Here is a 19,590-nt window from a genome sequence, read left to right on the forward strand (position 1 = left end):
TTTTGCATTTTTGTTGGGGGTTTTTTGCTACTCCTGTTTAGCTTGCAGTTTACTGCTGCTATCTCAGACTTGAAAAAGGCATTGTGTACTTAGAGACTTTTTAAACTCTAAAATAGTATTTATCCTTACAAACCTGGTACAGGTTTCTCTGTAGTCAAACTTCAGCTGAGAATTTAGTATTCATCCTGCAGAAGTGTTTTGCAAGTATTGAACACATCAACTGCTACTGCTTAAGAAAGTATTTTACATCCCGAAAATCCACAGTAAGGCCATTGCTTTTTATTAGATACAAATTAATTTGATGAATGCACTATGGAAAGACTAAGCTAAGCCAATCACACTTCATGCTAGACATGGTAATGGTGCTATATAAACTCCAGTAGTGTTGGTTAACCCACAGTAAAACTGCAGCTACTGCAGGCGACGAGTATCTACATACCTTGCTTTGCAAAAAATTAAAACCTGACAAACCTACTTTTCTTTCTTGCTCTTACCTTTAGTGCAGGATAGTAAATTCAAATACAAAAATTCTATTTGAGAACTGTTTCTTTTAGGGTTTTTTGTAGATACAGAAATCTGAGCCATCAGTGACTGAAGTTTAGCTTCAAGAAATAAGTTACATAAAGCAGGAAGCCACAGATTTTTTTTTCTGTGCCTCCTCTCTGCAGATAGCACTGTGGAATGCCCCCAGCTGCTTTAGTTATGATCCATCTAATCTTAATTTTGACATCCACCCATGGTATTTTTAAACATTGGGAATAATATTAGAAACTATATAATGAGTCATCATTAACTTCAGTGTTTCAAGAGAACATCATTTCTGCTGACAGAGTAAGCCAAATAAGTTTCCACATGCTAAATTCTCCTTTGAGAAGAGTAGTAGCAACTAATAAAAATCCCAATATAATACATGACATTAAGTGTAAATCTTACTGGTAGTCACATTCCCAGTAGCTCAGACTTCCCTTTACACTCACATTTAACACACATCCAGTTTATACATATGTAGGCTGTGTTCCAGCAGTTCACAATTCGAGCTGCAAATCACTATTTTGCGCCAATTTTTGAAATAGTGTTAAACTGCGGAGTCTAGATTCTCGTTCACCATCCTTCCACAAAATAATGAGGTGGTCAGCAGAGCATGTAGCCAGTCCCAGTTCACCAAAGTACAGGAACATCTGCAATGAAACAATTACTATTACCATGATGCTCACGTGAGATTGTCAGCTTGCTTAAATATTCAGTGTACAGCTAGACTAAGCAAATTCATGCATCTGAAATGGTTCTGCTTGAACATAGGTATGCAAAATTATAATGTATACTTTCTATATGTTTGAGAAGTCATAAAATCCCTACATGAAAACAACACTTAAAGAGCACTTCACACTGAAAAATCTCAGTTTAGAAAAAGCAGTATAGCATTACATATAGGAAAGCTAAGGTACAGAACACTGAAGAAACTTGTTCCAAGTCAGCAGTAGAAGAGTGAGTGACTTGTGTCAACTCTGATCTTCTGGTTTCTTAGGAACAGAAGCCACTGTTCTGCTCACTTGGGTACACTGTCCCCTTCCCACACAACCCCACAGGCTACCATCACCAGGCCTGGAAGGATCAAAGACTAAACTGTGACAGACATCAGCATGTGCCTAGTCACACAGAGGAAGCCAAACCAGCAAGAACTGGGACACAGCAGAAAAGTACAGCAGCAGTGGAGTGATTTTGCAAGACCAATGGAGATGAAAAGTCATATAGTCATCCCTGACTTCAGAGACCTCCACAAGGCTGCCTAAAATTAGCCACTAATTGCAATTCAACACAACAGCCTGTGGAACCAGGTCACGTGATGCCACTACAGCATGCCTGCCATGTTCTGACTCTTCAGCTTGCTGAAGGAATCTGCCCAGGGGAAGCATTCAGGCCAAGGACTATGCTACAGCCTGCCTCCTCTGGGAACAGCCAATTACTAGATTACTAGCTACGTGGTTCCAGTAGAAATACTCTGGCCAAGCCCACATCTTTGACCATCACATTTCATCACTACTCAACATTTCCAGCCTCAACTGCTCCAGTCTGCTCAGAGTTTAAAAATGGAACTTTTCATATATAGAACATTGCAGGAAATCACATCCGCCATCATTTCAGTTACTCCTTGGCTCTCCAGCATCCCAGCAAAGACCCAACATGTGCCTCTCCTCTTTTACTGTGCCTCTTGCTGAATTACACACTATGTCCTCCTCCTTAGATAGGAACTTTCCATACTGATAATAGGGCCTCTTTCAACAGTTTTTCAGAAAGATGGTAGAGAGGGGCAGAAAGCCTTGCAGAAATCCCTGTAGCAGAAAGGTTCATCTTAGCTATTAGTGAAAAGCTTTCGGCTCTTGGCAGTAGCAGTTCTGAAATCCAGTCAGTCTCATGAATACTTGTGAGCAAAACTACTCCAGAACCACACCACTCCTCTCTACCTGCCCTTCTCACTGCTCCTGCCAAGAATGTGCATAAAAGTCCACTGTTAGAAAGTGATTTATTACTCCAATAGGTTTATCAAACATGAAAAGGTGTGGAGGGAAAATGCCACTTGAAACAAAAACATTCTATTAGGCTGACAGAAGCTCAGAACGATACCTGATCTAAAATTAAAAGACCTCCTTAAGGCTCACAGCAGAGGGCTAAGAAATTCCCAAATTGGTTTTGTTCTATATAAGCCTTTGTTACATTGCAAACTTAAGATGAAATCTGGAACAAACATGCAGTCCCCAGCTGTATTGTTTGCAGTCTATGAAGAAACCCAATACCCCACCAGATTATCTGTAGCATGTATGTATATATCTGCACACACAATCCTCAGGCATCAGTGAGTGTTTGAATTCTCATTAGAACTTTAAGTCCTTATGTATTACCGTTTTCACACTGCACTAAACATACCACACAAACAATGTGTTCCAAGCCTCCAGAGCCAGACAGTTGAAAGCTACAGCTGTTTAAGAAACACTGTCAAAGTTACATTAGTAAGTGAAATTGACTTTTTCTTGCTCTTACTAAAGCTGACGTACCTGCACAGCTGATGAATGACCAATCAAATCACCAACCAGCTCCAAGAAATACATAGGCATATTCTCCTGCATCTTCTTAGCAGCTTGGTTTGCCTGCTTGTTTGCCCTTCCAAATCCCCACATGTTGAAAAACCCTGGAAAAAAAAAATCTTTCATTTTGGCAAAAAATCACAAATACAATTTCCTAATTTCCTCTAGTTACGGAGAGAACAACAGGAGTCACTTAAAATCGGAAAGTAGGACAGTCTGCATGGCAAAAATGACAGAAGCATTGTACTGCACAGCATTTCTACATCTGGGTTATTCATCCTGAGGGAGAAGGAAACACTGCTACTTTTTTTGTCCTTAGTAGACATAATTTAGCAGACATGCTGAATTACTCACCTGGATGAGACAATAATACAGATACAGCAAGAAATCGAAGACTGCCTAAATGAACTAACTGAACAGCAAAGGTAGATGCAGGATAGTGATGCTTACCTTTGCTCTGTCCTCCTGAACTGTTACGTATGCAGAGGAGAGCAACGAGGTACCAGTCTTTCCCCTGCATTACCTGCACTAAGGCATACAGGTAACAAGCAAGTTTCTGATGCTGAATTGCCCGTTTTTAAACTGCCCACTGCCTTTCTCCTTCAGATTTAAAACTATCAGCCAAACTGGAGTGTAACGATAGAACTCCACATGTTCCATTTAGATAGCAAGAAAATACACATCTGCGCCACAGCCTCCAGAACTGTGTAATAATACTGACAGAAGTAAGAAAGTTGAGTTCTGTACACAATGCAGTTCAGACTTTCTTCCTGACCCCTCCCTCAGCCCCATCAACACACAAAACAAGAAGCATGCTAGACCATGGCCCTGGTGCAAAGGAGATGACCGGAGAGATGAACTACTACTCAGGGGATTCCTTAAAATAAAAATAAAGCAAATCACAAGCAGTCCAACTATATCACTATTGCATATGGTTTCTTTCAAATGTCTCCAAACACAGAAGTTATAAATTTCCAATATGAAACCAAGTACCACTTGTCACAGTAAGAAGCAGAACTGTGTAGGTCAGCTGTCACCAGCAATACTGAAGACAGAACATTACTGAAAAAGTTTTTCTAAATCAACCCAGGCAGCAAAGTTATTTGTAAAAATTACCACGAACAGATGAGCAGTCAGGTAGACAAGACACATCAAGAAAATTATTCACAGTTCAAATAAAAAAATTTCCTACAAGAGACAGTAACAGCTCATTACTGTTCCCAGTCCATGATACTAATTATATTGTCCAGACCACCACTACCAGTGCCCAGGGAAGCTGCTGGCCTGGTCAAAGAGCAGCAAGCACTACACAGGCAATGTCTGTACCTAGGGAAAATGTTTCCTAAAACACTAGCAACTAGCCTTGAGGACTGCAATGCCCAGAGGTAGTATGTAAATGAGGCTGGATACATCCTCAAAGTGTGCCCCAACGCCATTCCAAGTTCACAGAGGAGATGTGGAAAACTTTTGTTTTGTGCCAGCTGCTGATCTGCAAGCTTCTCTCAGAGTTCTTCACAAGGTCCTGCAACTATTTACTCTTGCATGGTAGAGGATCCAGCACTATTCAGTACAAGGAGAAGTGGAGGTTTGTCAGGAATGGTCATAATTTTTGTTAAACCACTGTAAACTCTAAATAAGCTTTAGGGCACAGAACAGCTTTAGCTGGACCTTCTAACTTCATATTAGATCTTGGAGGGTTTGTACACCCATGCCTTCTTCACTTTCCCTCCCACACCAGTTATCAGATGGTTGAACACAAGACTATCTCTTCTTATAAAGCCTGTAAGCCTCCCTATTCCTATACGGTGAATATTGTGTTTCCTGTTATCCTTTTAAAATGTTCTTTTCATGACCCTACTACAGCAAACCTGTTGGAACTGGTTCAGCTGGCAGCTGCTGCTTTTCTCGGAGCTCCCAAATGCGCACACTGCCATCTTCCGAACAGGAGATCAGCTGCCTGTAAAAATAAGTATCCTTGCTAGAGTTGCTTATCTGTGCAAGTCACCTTATGATGTTTCTATAAAAGAAATAGTAAAGGTCTCAGGTTCTAAACAAGTTTGCTAGAACTCTCAAATGTAGCAGGACATCCAGATGTTCCATACCAAAAAAAAAATACACATTTTCAATCCCATTTTAAAAGCATACAACTCTAAAACAAAAACCAACAAGCCTAGACTCTGCAAACACAGTTCCACTAACTAGCTTCTATAAGCTTACTTTCATTAAGCAAATTTTTTTTTTAATGGAAAAATAACAAAAGGAAAGATACTCCTTTTCATTACATCTTTAGAACAGCACATACATTTACAAGATCAAGGTCCTAATTTTCATCTTCTGACAGACTTTTGCTCCATTGAACAAGTGTATAAATAGATCTAACAACACAACTATTAGATTCTATATATGTAGCAAATTGTCCAACTCAGCTGTCAAAATAAGTTCCAGCTAGAAATTCAGCACTAATGAACAAAGGCTGGAAGTTACTATTTTTTGTTAAAACATTTCAACTGTTACAAAATATTTAGTGAAAAATATTTACTGAATGTGCCATAGGCCTTTGCTTTATAGAAGTAAAATGCCATTAAGCTGTATTTTCACAATATAGACAAGAGTGCTTTATCAAGTCTGATTTTGAAAACAGCCAAGGTACTTTACTCTCAGCCTGTACATCAAGCGTACTGGATTATAGTTTTTCCACACTGAATTGCAATGATGCATTTTCAAAAATCAGATCTACAAGCTCTATCTAATGAAAGCAGATCATACTAAAGATCATACTAAAGATCAAGTCCTTGCCCTAAAATTAGACGTAGCTTTGCAGACTGTCTCTAGCTACCCTTCCAAGTTTTGCATTTCTTTACTGCACTAACAAAGTGTACCGTGACTCGTACCTGTTTGGAATCTTCTCAATGTGCAGTACAGAGGATTCATGAGCAGTTCTCTGGCAGGCAATCACACGCTTCATTTGAAGATTATATACGTATATGCCTTTCCCAACAGCTGCAAACACACACTGGAAAGAAAATTCAATGGAACAACTTACAGAAACAGATACTGAAAGACCACCCTGCATGTAATGGATTTCCAGCAGTAGTATGACATCATCTAGCCCACATTATCTAGCTTGTTTCTGTCCTTGTGTTACTGCTTTATCCCAAACATACAGAATCAGCAAATTATAGAAAAAATATGGATTTTTTTGGAGGAAATAAGAGATATCCTCCTATACTCTAAGCAGTTATTTCACTTCTGTATTTTCATCTTGTACCTTACAGTCTAAGCAGAAACCAAGGATACTAACAAATCAACGCATTTCTGCAATTAAACATTTATATTCTTACACTAAAATAATGCTCTGTGTTTTGACAAAGACTTGTTTTATCAACAAAGACTGAGAATACAGAAAGCTGTTCTGCATTTTTGCCATTTTTTTTTTAATTTTAACTGAACCTGGACAGAGAGGTCTTGCTCAAGCATTTGGGTTCTACTTAGTGTAGAAAAGGAACTCTCTCACAGAAGTGTATGACAGAATACTGCAAAGATCTGGAACCATTTTGCATTCAAAGTTCTTCAGAAAAGTGCAGGGATTCCATCTTACAATCATCACGGCCCTAAGAAGCCACATACAGTTTACAGATCATTGGACCTGGACCCTCTCATGACTTGTAATGATTTTAGAGAGGACTAATGTACAATCATGTGTATGTACACATGATAAATATTTGGTACCAAATAGAGGAGTGCAGAATGCTTCCTTTCAGTACATACCTTGTTTAGGTAATGGTAGGCTGGATCTTTTCCCTGAACAGCCTGCTTCCATCTACACAGCCCAAACATTAATGTCTTATAAGCAGTTCACACTACACACTTGTCAACATTTTGTAAAACTGGTAATCCAGTGTCTCTGACTAAGATTCCCTATATATATTCAACAGTGTTTTGACACTGTTCAAAATTCTTTGCCCAGGTTTTTGCTGGGTTTTGTTGGGTTTGGTTTTGTTGGCTTGTTTTTTTTTTTCCCCTTATGCACATCTGTGGTGGAAGCTCCAATAGCTCAAACTAAGCTCAGATTTCTCATAGCACTCTACCAAATCAAGGAAAAAACACTGAGCCCATTTTCCTAGTTTCATGTGAGGCTCAACTCAATGGCCTTCCACACCACTCTCACTCCTATGTCTCAGCCTTTTCTCCCTTATAGTCTTCCACCTTGAGACAGGCTCTTGAGTTTCATATAGTCTTACAGCTTTGCAAAAGATGTTCTTCACAGATCACTTTTTTTTTTTTGACACAAGCCCCGACAAAACCCTGGTCATCTCAAATCCCAAGAAAATAACAGAAGATGAAGCATAAATTGTACACTGATCTTAACAGGCAAGTTAAACACACACACACACATCAGGATAACAGATGCAGTCCTTAGCACTGTATCCTAGTATTGCTGAACCTTTACCATCCATTTGTTTCTGAATGATGTTTTGCCTACAAGCTCAGTATCAAACTAGAGAAGTGCATCTTTTCCAGCTGCCTAACTACCAAGCCTACTGACAAAGCTCCTAACACAGAAAACACTAATTTTTATATTTTTTTTAAACATAAAGAACAGTGTTCTGCTTTTAAATAGCAGGTAATGAAGTAATTATAGGAATACACTGCCTCACCACTTTCTAAGTAGGAACTTTACAATACAGACAGCTCTACTCTAAAAGCACCTTCTATTTCAGGACATAATGCTAGAACCACCATTTCTTCTCACCATTCAAAAGTCTCACAACAAATAAAATTCTGCAGCAATTTGTTTAGTTCAGTTTCATAAATGAAAGAAAGTCCTCAGCAGCCTCAGATTCCACGTTCAATGTTTTAACTACTTCTGAACTTCCCAAAATTCTTCTCCTCTCCCTTAAAACACATTTTGTGTAGCTGTCAAGAGGGAATCAAAATGTTTTGAAGCCAAATTATAGAACTTCTCCTGAACAGGACTGGCTTTTTCCTCCCTCTAGAACTAAGCACCCACAACAAAACCACTGGAAATATCACCTTTAGAGACAATTATATCTCTTAAACTTTCCCTCCATACTCCCCAATGTTTCTCTCTCCAGTTCACAAAGAAGACAAATGTATCTGGCAACTACTTGGCCCTCAGCCTACATTCAGGCTCTTCCACAGCTTTTATTTTATTACAGCTCGTATCCCTGAATCCACTTCCAGGAATCGCTTTCTTAATCATTCCCCAGCAACGGACCTACAGGCCCCAAAACAGAATCCCACTGTATCCCAACTATGAAACATCTTTTCTTTTGCCACTATCAGTCAGTAACATTTCACAAAAGTAAATAACAACCTGAGGACTTCTTGCGTTTCCTGAACAATAACTGGGTCTGCCTGAGTATTCCGACCAAGAACTCCTGGATTATCTTCAAAGCATGATTACAGTAGACTGCATTTTTGACCCATATTTGTGCTCTTTACAATTGAGTATAGCCCCTCTGAATAGAAGCAGCAATATTTATTTAGTTATTACTAAGCATAGACATATGCCTGTTCTTTAATTCACTTCATAGTACCCTCAGCTATAACTGTTCAAAAGGTGCATTATTGTGGAAACTGCATTTCCAGAACCATGGAATATGAAAGATGTATGCCATCAACACACACACCTTCTGTTTACTTTTCTCTAGTGGTACTGTAAACAATTAATGAATCTTTGTCAGTTAAAAAGAAATACTGTTATGACAGTTCATTAAGTTAGTTCCCATACCATCAACATATTATAACCTTCAGTTAGCTCAGTGACCAAAATTTTATATACAAACTGTTGACTGTGTAAAAATAGTTGTGTACATTTTAAAGAAGCCTCTCATATTAAAACAAGCAAACTGAAAACACAAAGCACTTGGCCTTCTGTGGTAAGGTCATGCTAGATGACTTGAAGTAGTTTAGTCTGTTTAAAGCATTTTACCTCCTCATCAGCTGTTAAGTGTTGAATTGAAGTTTCATTTGGGCTTTGGGATAACTTTATTTCTGGCTGTACATCTGGATGGACAGAGGAGTCCCAGAAGTTGCACTCCGATGCCTGCTTTGTCCAGTCAAGTGCATCCCAAAATATTAACTCACCCACATGAGAGCCTGACACAAAAGTCAAGTCTAGAGGGGAAAAAACCACACACAGAGAAGTCACATGATATTAAAAAAATTCCATTTCACACAAAGTTACAACCCTAGAAAGTTAAGAGAGCCCATTTTCAAGTGAAGCTATGTAGAATGTGCAGTACGTAACTGACTGGACAAAAACTTCTCCCTTTGACTAAATGCTCATTTGACTACCTAGCATAGCTCAGATGAGCAAAAGGAGATGAGCTCTCTTTTGTAAAACTAAAACTAGGACGGAGAACAGTCACCAGCCACAGTGCACAGTACTGTATAGCAAAGGCAAGGAACATCACCAGAAGCATGCACAAGTATTTGAAGTTCATTTGTTGTCTACATACAAAACCCTTGTATCCCTTGGACACCTTGTGGTGTATCAGCACCCCTCAGACACAGGAAAGTATGTCTTTGCCATAAATAAAAATAGTGATCACAAATTAAATGGCAGAGTTACTGGCAAGATTGAAGTAGCTGCTTATGAATTTGTTAATCACACATGGAAAGGAAGTGCTTTAACAATACTTAACACAGGTAGCATATTGTCTTTTTAAGCCAAATATTGCTTCCCCTTCATAATCGGAAAGGAGAAAATAATGGCAACATGAAACCTCAAAAACAACTACCATAGAATCCAAGTTTTATTCTTTCCAGCTTTTTGGTACCTCTGTTCCACAGCCCCTTTGTGCCAACCAGGCTGACACAAATAAGCCCAATGACAAATATATACCCTCTATCACACCAGGAGTAACTTCTCCTGGGCTCTGGCAGTGCTCCATAAAAAAAAGACAGGGAATAACAAAGTAGAAGGGGTTGATACCTGTAGCACAGTAGACAGAATTTCAGGTAATAGCTCAGTATTGCCCTAACGAGCAGCAGAGGTTGCATCATCTTCCAGACCCTCTAAATAACAGATCTATATGCAGGCCCACATCCGCACACCCAGAACTTTCAGTTACCTTGGGACTACAGCTGCAAAGGACTTGCCATTGTATATTCCATTTTAAGAATCAGAAAGACCAAGATAAAAGCACATTTTAAACTTTCCCAAGAGGAAGACGACCCAGAGTTCCATTCCCATCAATGACATTGCGTCTTTTGTGTCTTTTCTATGTTGTAACCTCCCTGGTTTCATTTTACTGTTCATCCATAGATCAAGCCATTATATTTTCACATTTCACTACCCTTGTGGCTACACAGGGAGGTAGCTCTACTAGTTATGAAGTTTCACTCCAGTTAAAAGTTTTGTCCCAATAAACACTTCATAGTTGAAATATCTCACTGGTAACTAACAAAACTAGTAACATCATAAAACAACTCTTACCATTGACACTGACTAATGACAAAATGTTATCCTGATGGTCAACAAGGCGTTTTACTTCAAGGACATTCCAACCTTCAGATTCATGAATCAACCTAAAAATTACTTCAAAGATGGAGAGAGAAATTGTCTAAATAAGCTTTATCATTCAGAATAAAATGTAGCTATGCTTAAATAAAACACATCATTTTCAGAAAGACACAGACTAAAACATATTATAAGGGAGACAGTACAAGACATGCAAAGCCACTTATGGCCATTCATAACACAAAGAAAATGGGAATAAATCATTTCAGTGTTATTAAGACCTCTTGCTGCAGCAACTATAGGATAAAATATTTTAGCCTAGTAACTGAAATTCAGATCATTGCTCAACATCAGAAGTTGCAGAAAGCAGAAGCGAAAAGTATCAGACATCTTTATGGATAAGTAAACTAAAAGTGAAACATGTCTCTTTAGGGCTCATCTGACTGAAAATTATTATTCAAAAGGATGCAATATTCTCTAGTAACGCAATCAAGATTGCCAGGAATTAAGACTTTATTTTAACCAGTCTTGGAATTTCCTTTATGATATCTCAAGGACGCTACAAAAACTGTGGGAAGTTTAGACAGAAGATTACACTGTACACCAATGTCTAAACACAAGACGACTATTTTTACTTTGCTCTTGATTCTTTGATCAGAATATCAAATTGCTAGCATTCAGCTAAGTGTTTAATTACATTGAGCAAAGTCTGTTGTTTTGCTGATTCAGTGCTATACTTTTTCTCCTAGATTTTTTTCCATATTTTGAAATTTCAGTAATTTTATAGAACACGCTTATTTAAAAGACTCTCCACCGACAGCTAGCCAATGATTTACAGTTTGCATACACAGAAAACCCTGTGTCCAAGTTAGTAACAGAAACCATCATACTATTCAAAGCTGTAATGAGACAATATAATGAGATTGGCAATATGTCATACTCCTGATCTTGGGATAAAGAGGCTCTAGAGAAGCCTAGTATCCGACAGCTCAGGTAATGAGTTCCAGACCCTCTCCAGAAGGACACATGTAGATCATCACAATCAGATCTGGACAGATGGCAATAACAGTAGTAACAATAATAAAGAATATAAAAAGTTTTGTCACGCAGATGTCAACAAAATTCCTGAATAAGATTACTATTGTCTGCCTGTGTCAAATAAGTGAAAAAGGAAGAAGGTTGTTAATCACATCCTAATACCATTTACTTTTCCCACACAATCCCAGCAGCATGCTCTTTACACGTGTCTCTGATAAGCACTGTTATAGAGGAACATGAACGTTTAACAGAAATGCAACATACTCACTTAGCTCTTTGCCAACAGCTGCCGCAACACAATTTTTAGGCAATTCAACCAATGCACTGACACCTTTGAAAAAATACAGGAGATAAGGGATAAAAGGATATTTCTTGGCCATAAGAAAAGAGAGCAACTGTTAATTCCTTTATTAATAAAGTTCTTCATAGTCTTCCTTCCACTTACAAGTTATTATCAAAATAAAAGCATATTGCCTGAAATATTAAGTGGCATTTAAGTGAATATTAAGTGAAAATTAAGTGGCATTGGAAGTGAACAGATTACCTCAGATGGAGGTAGAGTCAGAAGTTTTGGTCCTGATTCCAGCAGAATTCTGAACATCAAAAGGTGAAGCTAAGAACCAATAATCTTTTTATTTTAAATACAGTTAAGATGTTTATGTCCTAATGCTGGACAATACTAAGGACACTGTGGTAATTATTAAGACTCTGAACATATGCAGGACCAAAGTTAGATACTGTTGCTATCACAGTATGCATCATACTAAATATTATGCAGAGCCAGCTGAAGGAGAAGAGGGCACAAGATAAAATGTCCGGCTTGCTGTTACTCTGCCTTCATCCTACACAGAATTCCCTCAGTCTGTGCTGCCACACCATTAAAGGAAAATTCCCCAAGGAATAAGCAACCTCTCTCCTTCCCCATAAAGGAAGAAAGAGATTAGGAGGGAAGAGGGGGCCAATGCTGCACATCCCATTGACCCTTTTTACAAAAGTTTCAATAGCACCGCACTTTAAGTACTGCAGCACCACTTTCAGCTGGTATTTGGCACAATAACTCGTACTGAATTAAGAGCAGTATTAATATCCCCAAAGATTCAGAAGTTTTTGCCTACCACTACTCCGTTCTATGACAAAAATAAGGAAAATACCAGTTCGAACTTCGAATTTGATTCACAGCTTCATAGTTATCTTTGCAAAGTATGGCAATAATATGCAACAATTTTCTTCATAGACAGATTATAAACTTATTAATAGAAAAATATGATTGACATTGAGATCTGATTACATTTACTGTATTTCTATCAAAACCTGCATTTTCTACATCAAAAGTACTGATTCTTAATAAAAAAAAATATATACTGCTGTACTACTACAAAACTTTACTTAGGAATAATAAAACTCCTGCTTGTTCACAGAGAAAGCCACTCAAAGGATCTGGTCCCCATTACAGCAGACATGTACAAATCAGCATCTGAGGTCCAGGCAAGTAGCCCAAGCTAACATAAAGTTACTGAGATTTGACATATCCTAAAATTCACACAGCACAGGAGATTAAAAGAAGTCTTAATTCTGAAACTATTAAGTCTGACATTTAAAAAAATAGAGAGTGGCTCTAATACATAATGTTACCATTAGAATTAAAGAGGATTTGCCAAGTTGGTTTTGCATCATTATAGAGATTCATTTTACTTGCACTTTAACAGCTATAATGAGTCATTTACATTTTTACCTGCATCAGTAAGATGACTGGTCTTACACAAGAGATCTAATTTTCGGTTCCAAACACATAGATCACTCCCTCCAGACAACCATACATCCAGTCTTTGAAGTACTGTCAAACACTGCAGAACAAAAATCAGATATATGTTCCCTGCAAAAGTTCTACAGGGAATTTCTCAGTGAAATGATCGTAAGCTTTAGCTAGATAAAGCTGTAGGTACTATGAAATACAGTATTAAGGTGTCACTTGCCTGAGAAATACAGATTTAATTACATACTATGTTACATTTTTCCATCAACAACGCAAAAACTGATTTTTCAGTGATTTTTTTTTCCTACTGTTATCATTTAAGAACTAGTTTGACTGTAGGTTGCCTTTTCCAACACAGTAACAAAACCAAACCTTAAAATGACCTTTATTCTACATCCTTTCAAAAAGAAAACTGAAGTATTAAGAGTTCCAAAAACAAATTAAGAACTGTGCCCACTTCTCAGCCACTCATTATATACCTGTTCTTAAACCAAACACTGCTGTTCATTTTAACACACCTGCCCATATCGCCCATGAGCCATACATAATACATTCTTGTATACAAGACGACATACCTACAGTTTTCTCAGCTTACCTTCACAGTAGAATGGAAACATGACACTTTCTGAACCTGTCGGCCACTACTGCAGTTCCAAACCTGACTTTATTCATTAAGGAAACTGAAAGGTTTTTATACATTATAACTGCTGTGTTTGTAACTAAAGGACAGATTGGGAGATAAGTATGCAAGACTCTGTTTTGTTTTCTAAACCTCTATTCTCAATATTTGGCCAAAATTACATATTAAAAGGCATGTTATGGATTCATTTTTGTAGCAAGGATTGCATCTACTTGTGAGCAATAACTAGTAAAATCCTAGAGTAATCCAATTATACCTACCGGATATTATCAGGCAATAAATTTAAACAATCTGCAGCCTGTCTCAATGCTACCTTTAAAAGGAAAAACCAACAAAAAGCCCATAGAAATCTGAATCCTCTCCAGATCTAAGGATACAATAACTGTTCTATCAGCTGATGCTGTTAAAATCAAACTTTTTTTTTCTTCAGAAGCATCTGGCGAAGAAAATGGTGCTATAGCTGTAATCTTGTGTGTGTGTCCATGAAATTCAAAAAGTTTTTCTCCTGTCTGAAAAATAAAAACATGGAAAACTGAGGGTACAATTTGGAAAATTCCTACTATAGCATGACATAGGTACCAAATGACTTTTGAAAGCAAGAATTTCTAAGTCTAAAATCTCCCCTTCTAAAGTAATTTATGGATTTACTTCTTACTACGTTCAATACTGTTCAAGATATTACCCAGAATTAAATAACATATTAAGTGTAAGTGTAAAGGAGTAGTACATAATAAAAATTACTAAAAGTAAAAAAAAAAACTCTAAAAGCCCTTAAGACCTAAGTTCTGTATTAAACTCATTTCATTTTAACGCAAATATTTGCCATTCACCCTTTTTAACAGATACTACAGTAATTCAGATTTGTTGACAAACCCTCTCTTGAAAAAGTAATTTTTTTTATTTTAATGACTAGAAAAATTTGATCTATATTTATGGCAAACACAGTACTGCCACTTCCCTGACAGCTTTATTTAGTACATACATTATCTATAGCTTCAAGATGGTGGTTTAGATAACTGCAGCTACTTCTGCTCTGTTTAGTTAGATGGCAAAGCCCTACAAATAAACATGCAGAAGCATACCAGCATTTTAAACATCCAATTAAAATACAGGGTAGCTATAACTGTAAACTTGTTTACACTTGTAAGTTTTTAAATTAAAGCTACAAAAGATTTAACATAAACAATGAAAATCCTACATAAGTAGAAAATGGAACTTAGATTCTAAGTTGCATATCTAAATGAGTTTTACATTCATAAAATGCTCAGAACACTGAGTATATATATGCACATATATGGTTTTGAATATTCAAAAATAATTTATAATTCTGTAATTTGGAAAAGGAAAAGGCCTTCAACAACTGCAAAGCACTAACTGAAACTACTCAAAAGAGAGGAGTTTCAAGCTCCCCCTTCCATATTTTAAAATTACACCATCATAAATGTCACAAATTTCTCAGAAGATTTCTAAAAAGGTTTAGTCTGAGATATCTTTCGTCCTTAATTTGAAGGTTCAATACTCACAGTTTAGCCACCACAGTATGTCTCCCTTTTAGGCTTCCTCTTGAACAATCTAACTTGTATACTAGCCCTATTTAACACAGGTCAAATGCTCATCCCTTCTCTACAATTTTGTCAATGATATGGAGACACAGAGCACAAGAGCAGAACAGTGGGTATGACACTTAGAGAGCACTATTTCCGTGATAAAACTGATGCCTTAGTAAGGTTTTCAAAAGTTACAAGAAGACTTTTATCACAGCAGGCAATTAAGGCCTTGTTTCTGCACTGCATGAAATGTTTAACTTCCACTGACTTGGTGTCTTTCCAACAGAGTTTTGTGTTAGCTCTCCATTTAGTATAATTACTTATACTACAAATAGATACTGCTAATAGAGCCCCTGAAACTTACTTAAAACTTAAGTATGTATATAAATCTTAGCAGGATTGGGACCTTGCTACATATTTGTTGAGTTACTAGTCAACATTTCACTGTTTACTGCAACACTGAACATATTTTTAAAAGAAGAATCAAAGTCACAAGTTCATACACACTTCTGCTTCTCACATCGTTTCATCAAAGCTCTCTAAAATCACTTTCTTCCCAAAACATTCTAACTTTTAAGACTCATTGTTCTCTTGGGTTCACATAACTTTTACTTTCCTAGCTCTCCTTTGTAAACTAAGATTTGACAGACTTCCTCCATTTTTACATTTTCAAAGAGCAGCTCTGCAGCAATTCTTATTTATTCTTCTTTTTCACTATTAAACATTTCTAACTCCTTTCCCCAAATTCTACCCTCTTCAGAGCACACAAGCTACCTCCCCCCAAAAAAAAAGCTAACCCGAGCATCCCATAGAAATACGATTCCATCATCTCCTGCAGATGCAAACCTGAAATAAAAAAAAAAGTTGTGAAAACTTCAATTAGCATAAGATAATGGAAAAGCAGTAAACAGTTACGTAAGAAAATATTTACAAGATATATCAGACTGGTTTTAAAGAATAAACATATATTCGTAAATCTCAATTACAGTTTATAAACTGAAGTCAGTAGATTTATATAGGTGTTTATCAACATATACTTAATATAAGAACAAGGCTTAAAAATTCCAATATATACTGTTATAAATAGAACCTGACATTACAGAACCAACTCTCTTGTTTAAAATATACTTATATACTTAATATAAGAACAAGGCTTAAAAATTCCAATATATACTGTTATAAATAGAACCTGACATTACAGAACCAACTCTCTTGTTTAAAATATACTTATATACTTAATATAAGAACAAGGCTTAAAAATTCCAATATATACTGTTATAAATAGAACCTGACATTACAGAACCAACTCTCTTGTTTAAAAGTATGAGATCTTACACACCAAACGACAGCTAACTCTAAACCCAAATACTATTAGTCAAAGTCAGCTGACTGCAAGACACCTAACAAGTTACAAATCACTCAGATGAGTTCAGCCCAGGAGTAGAGAAGCCCAGTATTTATCATGATACTTTCAATTGTGGCTTAAAAGAACTCCCATAGGGAGTGCATTTAAGGTGCTAAATTTGACTTCTGCTAAAAATCCAGCCGGAAGGCATACCATACGAGGAAAAAAAACAGGTTCATATTAGCATGTTAATCTCACATTAACAAAGTCTGACCTAAATTCAATCTTTTTCCCTAGGCTAGAGTGGATATCTAACTATCTGCCTACATCTGCACCTTATCACCACCACAGCTACACTGTAGCTGGAGCACACATCCCAGCAAAGTTGTAGTACAAGCTGAGAAAGCCTAGAACAGAAGCAAGATCTTCCACAGAAAATTGAATTCAGCTGTTACTTGCAAATATACCTACCTTCTAATTTTATCCTTTTGTTTTAAGCCTTCACTAAAGGTTAAACAGTTAACATTTAGAGAACTAACTGAGATTTGCACTAAGTGCAAGAAGATCATGAAGAAGGGAGGTTATAGCACTTCTGAATTTTTTTTTCTGTTGCCAGCTGTAAATGTTTTCATTAACTATATACACACCCCTTCTTTTAGATTCTTTGCACTTACAATGCTTGTGAAACTTGCTAACAGGGTAAGTTTTCAGGTATAAAGCCATAGGGTTTTTCCCCCCTATTCCTTCCACATATCCTCCTGTTTTATTCTATTATAGTTAAAAAAAAGAGTGTAAGCTGTACTTTCTTCTATCTTTCATTAAATGACTCAATATCCAACCCAGCCCCTTCTTTAAAAAGATTAGAGAAAAAAAACAGGCATACCTCTGACAACATTAATTTCTTATCTTTAGTTGCCTTGGTTTGTCACAACATCAAGAACTTAAAATAGTAAGACTGTCAGAATTCAGCAATAACTCTTTAAATTCCACTTTCTTGAGTAATATTGGAGCTATGTGACACTTGAACAAAATTCTGGGAAGAAAACTGGTGTTTAAAAGAAGGCATGACCGTAATTCATCAACACAGAAGTTCAATAGAGTGCTGTTTTGTGTATTTTCCTCATGCTCTTCTAACAAGGATTTCTGTTTAAATATAAAGATACATTGTAGAGTCACTTATCCTACAGTTACATTCTGTTCACTGAGGTGGAGATTCATGGGTCACCTGATTCCTTCCCAGTCATGATCACCATCATCTATAACCTTGTCTGTTTCCTGAAGGAGCAAGGAATGGTCAAATGAGCAACAAAAAAAGCTATTCTTAAAATGTGTTATGAACTCTGTTTAGTTTCATGTGTCAAATGCTAGGGTATTATCACATGCAATTTTATCTCAGTCCATTTTTTGGAAGACTCTTGCTAAGGCTTAGCGTTCTTTAGCGATCTTCCAATCAATACGACCCTTACTTCATGTTCAAAAAAAGAAAGGGGTGAGGGGGGGGAACAGCTTTCTGTTACATTTATACAGGATTTATTTAGTATCTTCAAAAACCAATCTGAGAAAATTTTCCAGTCACTGGTTTTAGCTGAGCCACTGAGAAAACAAGAAAATCCTTCTGCAAAATTCTCAATAAGATGATATTATCTAAAGACCTGAAGCGTGAAACTTGGCTTACAATAGCTGACAAAAAGCACACAATGGAATAGCTGCAGAAATTAAATAAAAACATTTCAGAACCTGAGTAACAATACTAATTTTACTGAAAAGAATCAAGTGAAAAATACTATCAGCTGTTTAACAATCCAGAAACTACCATATTCTTGATAAATAAAACCTTAGAATTACTGTCCACTGAAGCTACTCTATTAAACTCCTCAAACTCCAAAATATTAACCAGCTATATAACTTACTCCTTATCCATGTGCTATTTTATCACCTATCTTCAATGCAGCCATCCAGGCTTTAGTTTTACATTGATTATTATTAGTTTATCTTCAGCAATTTACTTGCTACCATACAATGAAGACCAAAATGGTAAAAGACTTTTCATCAAACAGTGCATGCAATCTAAGAATACTCTGGTATTTCTATAAAAAACAATTATATTAATTGAGTATTTGTTTTGGGAAAAATGTACCTTGAGGAAAGGTTATTTTAATAACCTGTCTGGGGAAAAAAAAAAGGACCAAAAAACCCCACAAAATTCTTCTATTTTTCTATGAATCTTCTGGTGGATTACTATAATGTAGAAAAATAAATTTTATGGCAATGCATGTAACTTTTCTGATATATGTATTTGTGACATTAAGAATGAAAACTGACAAACCAAAAATTCTCTATGGAGTCTTCTGTGACATTTATAAATAAATATATATATAAAAATATCTCCACAAAATCATTAGAAAATAAGATTCTGCAGGCATTCCAAATTTGGAAGAGAACACTGCCCCAATCAATGCACATGGGGAAGGAGAGAACCTTCCTTCACAAAACAGCTGGTGTGCACTGTAAGAATATAAACCAAACTCTTACCCATGTAAACTGTGTGTAGTGTACTGATGAAGATATTAGAAATCCCCTTCTGTGCTGTCCTGGTTTGGGCTGAGATAGAATTGATTTTCTTCCTAGCAGCTGGTACAGTGCTGTGTTTTGGATTTAGTATGAAAATAATGTTGATAACACACTGATGTTTCAGTTG

General features: G+C 36.7%; 1 protein-coding gene across 1 annotated transcript in view; it reads right to left on the bottom strand.

Annotated features, from left to right (window-relative positions):
- Window positions 1-1,025: 1,025 nt before the first annotated feature.
- The window catches only part of WDR41 (WD repeat domain 41), a gene marked incomplete at its 5' end in the record, with an annotated part of 20,358 nt that continues 1,793 nt past the window's right edge, over window positions 1,026-19,590 (bottom strand). The window contains 11 exons of the mRNA XM_009699495.1: window positions 1,026-1,178; window positions 3,051-3,184; window positions 4,949-5,037; window positions 5,972-6,093; window positions 9,037-9,221; window positions 10,546-10,647; window positions 11,876-11,938; window positions 13,340-13,451; window positions 13,956-14,018; window positions 14,378-14,509; window positions 16,345-16,393. Of these exons, the coding sequence (XP_009697797.1) occupies window positions 1,026-1,178; window positions 3,051-3,184; window positions 4,949-5,037; window positions 5,972-6,093; window positions 9,037-9,221; window positions 10,546-10,647; window positions 11,876-11,938; window positions 13,340-13,451; window positions 13,956-14,018; window positions 14,378-14,509; window positions 16,345-16,393 (1,204 nt within the window). The remainder of the gene's footprint in view (window positions 1,179-3,050; window positions 3,185-4,948; window positions 5,038-5,971; window positions 6,094-9,036; window positions 9,222-10,545; window positions 10,648-11,875; window positions 11,939-13,339; window positions 13,452-13,955; window positions 14,019-14,377; window positions 14,510-16,344; window positions 16,394-19,590) is intronic.

The sequence above is a fragment of the Cariama cristata genome, unplaced genomic scaffold (assembly GCF_000690535.1).
Source record: "Cariama cristata isolate BGI_N322 unplaced genomic scaffold, ASM69053v1 scaffold7094, whole genome shotgun sequence".
Classification (NCBI taxonomy): Eukaryota; Metazoa; Chordata; class Aves; order Cariamiformes; family Cariamidae; genus Cariama; species Cariama cristata.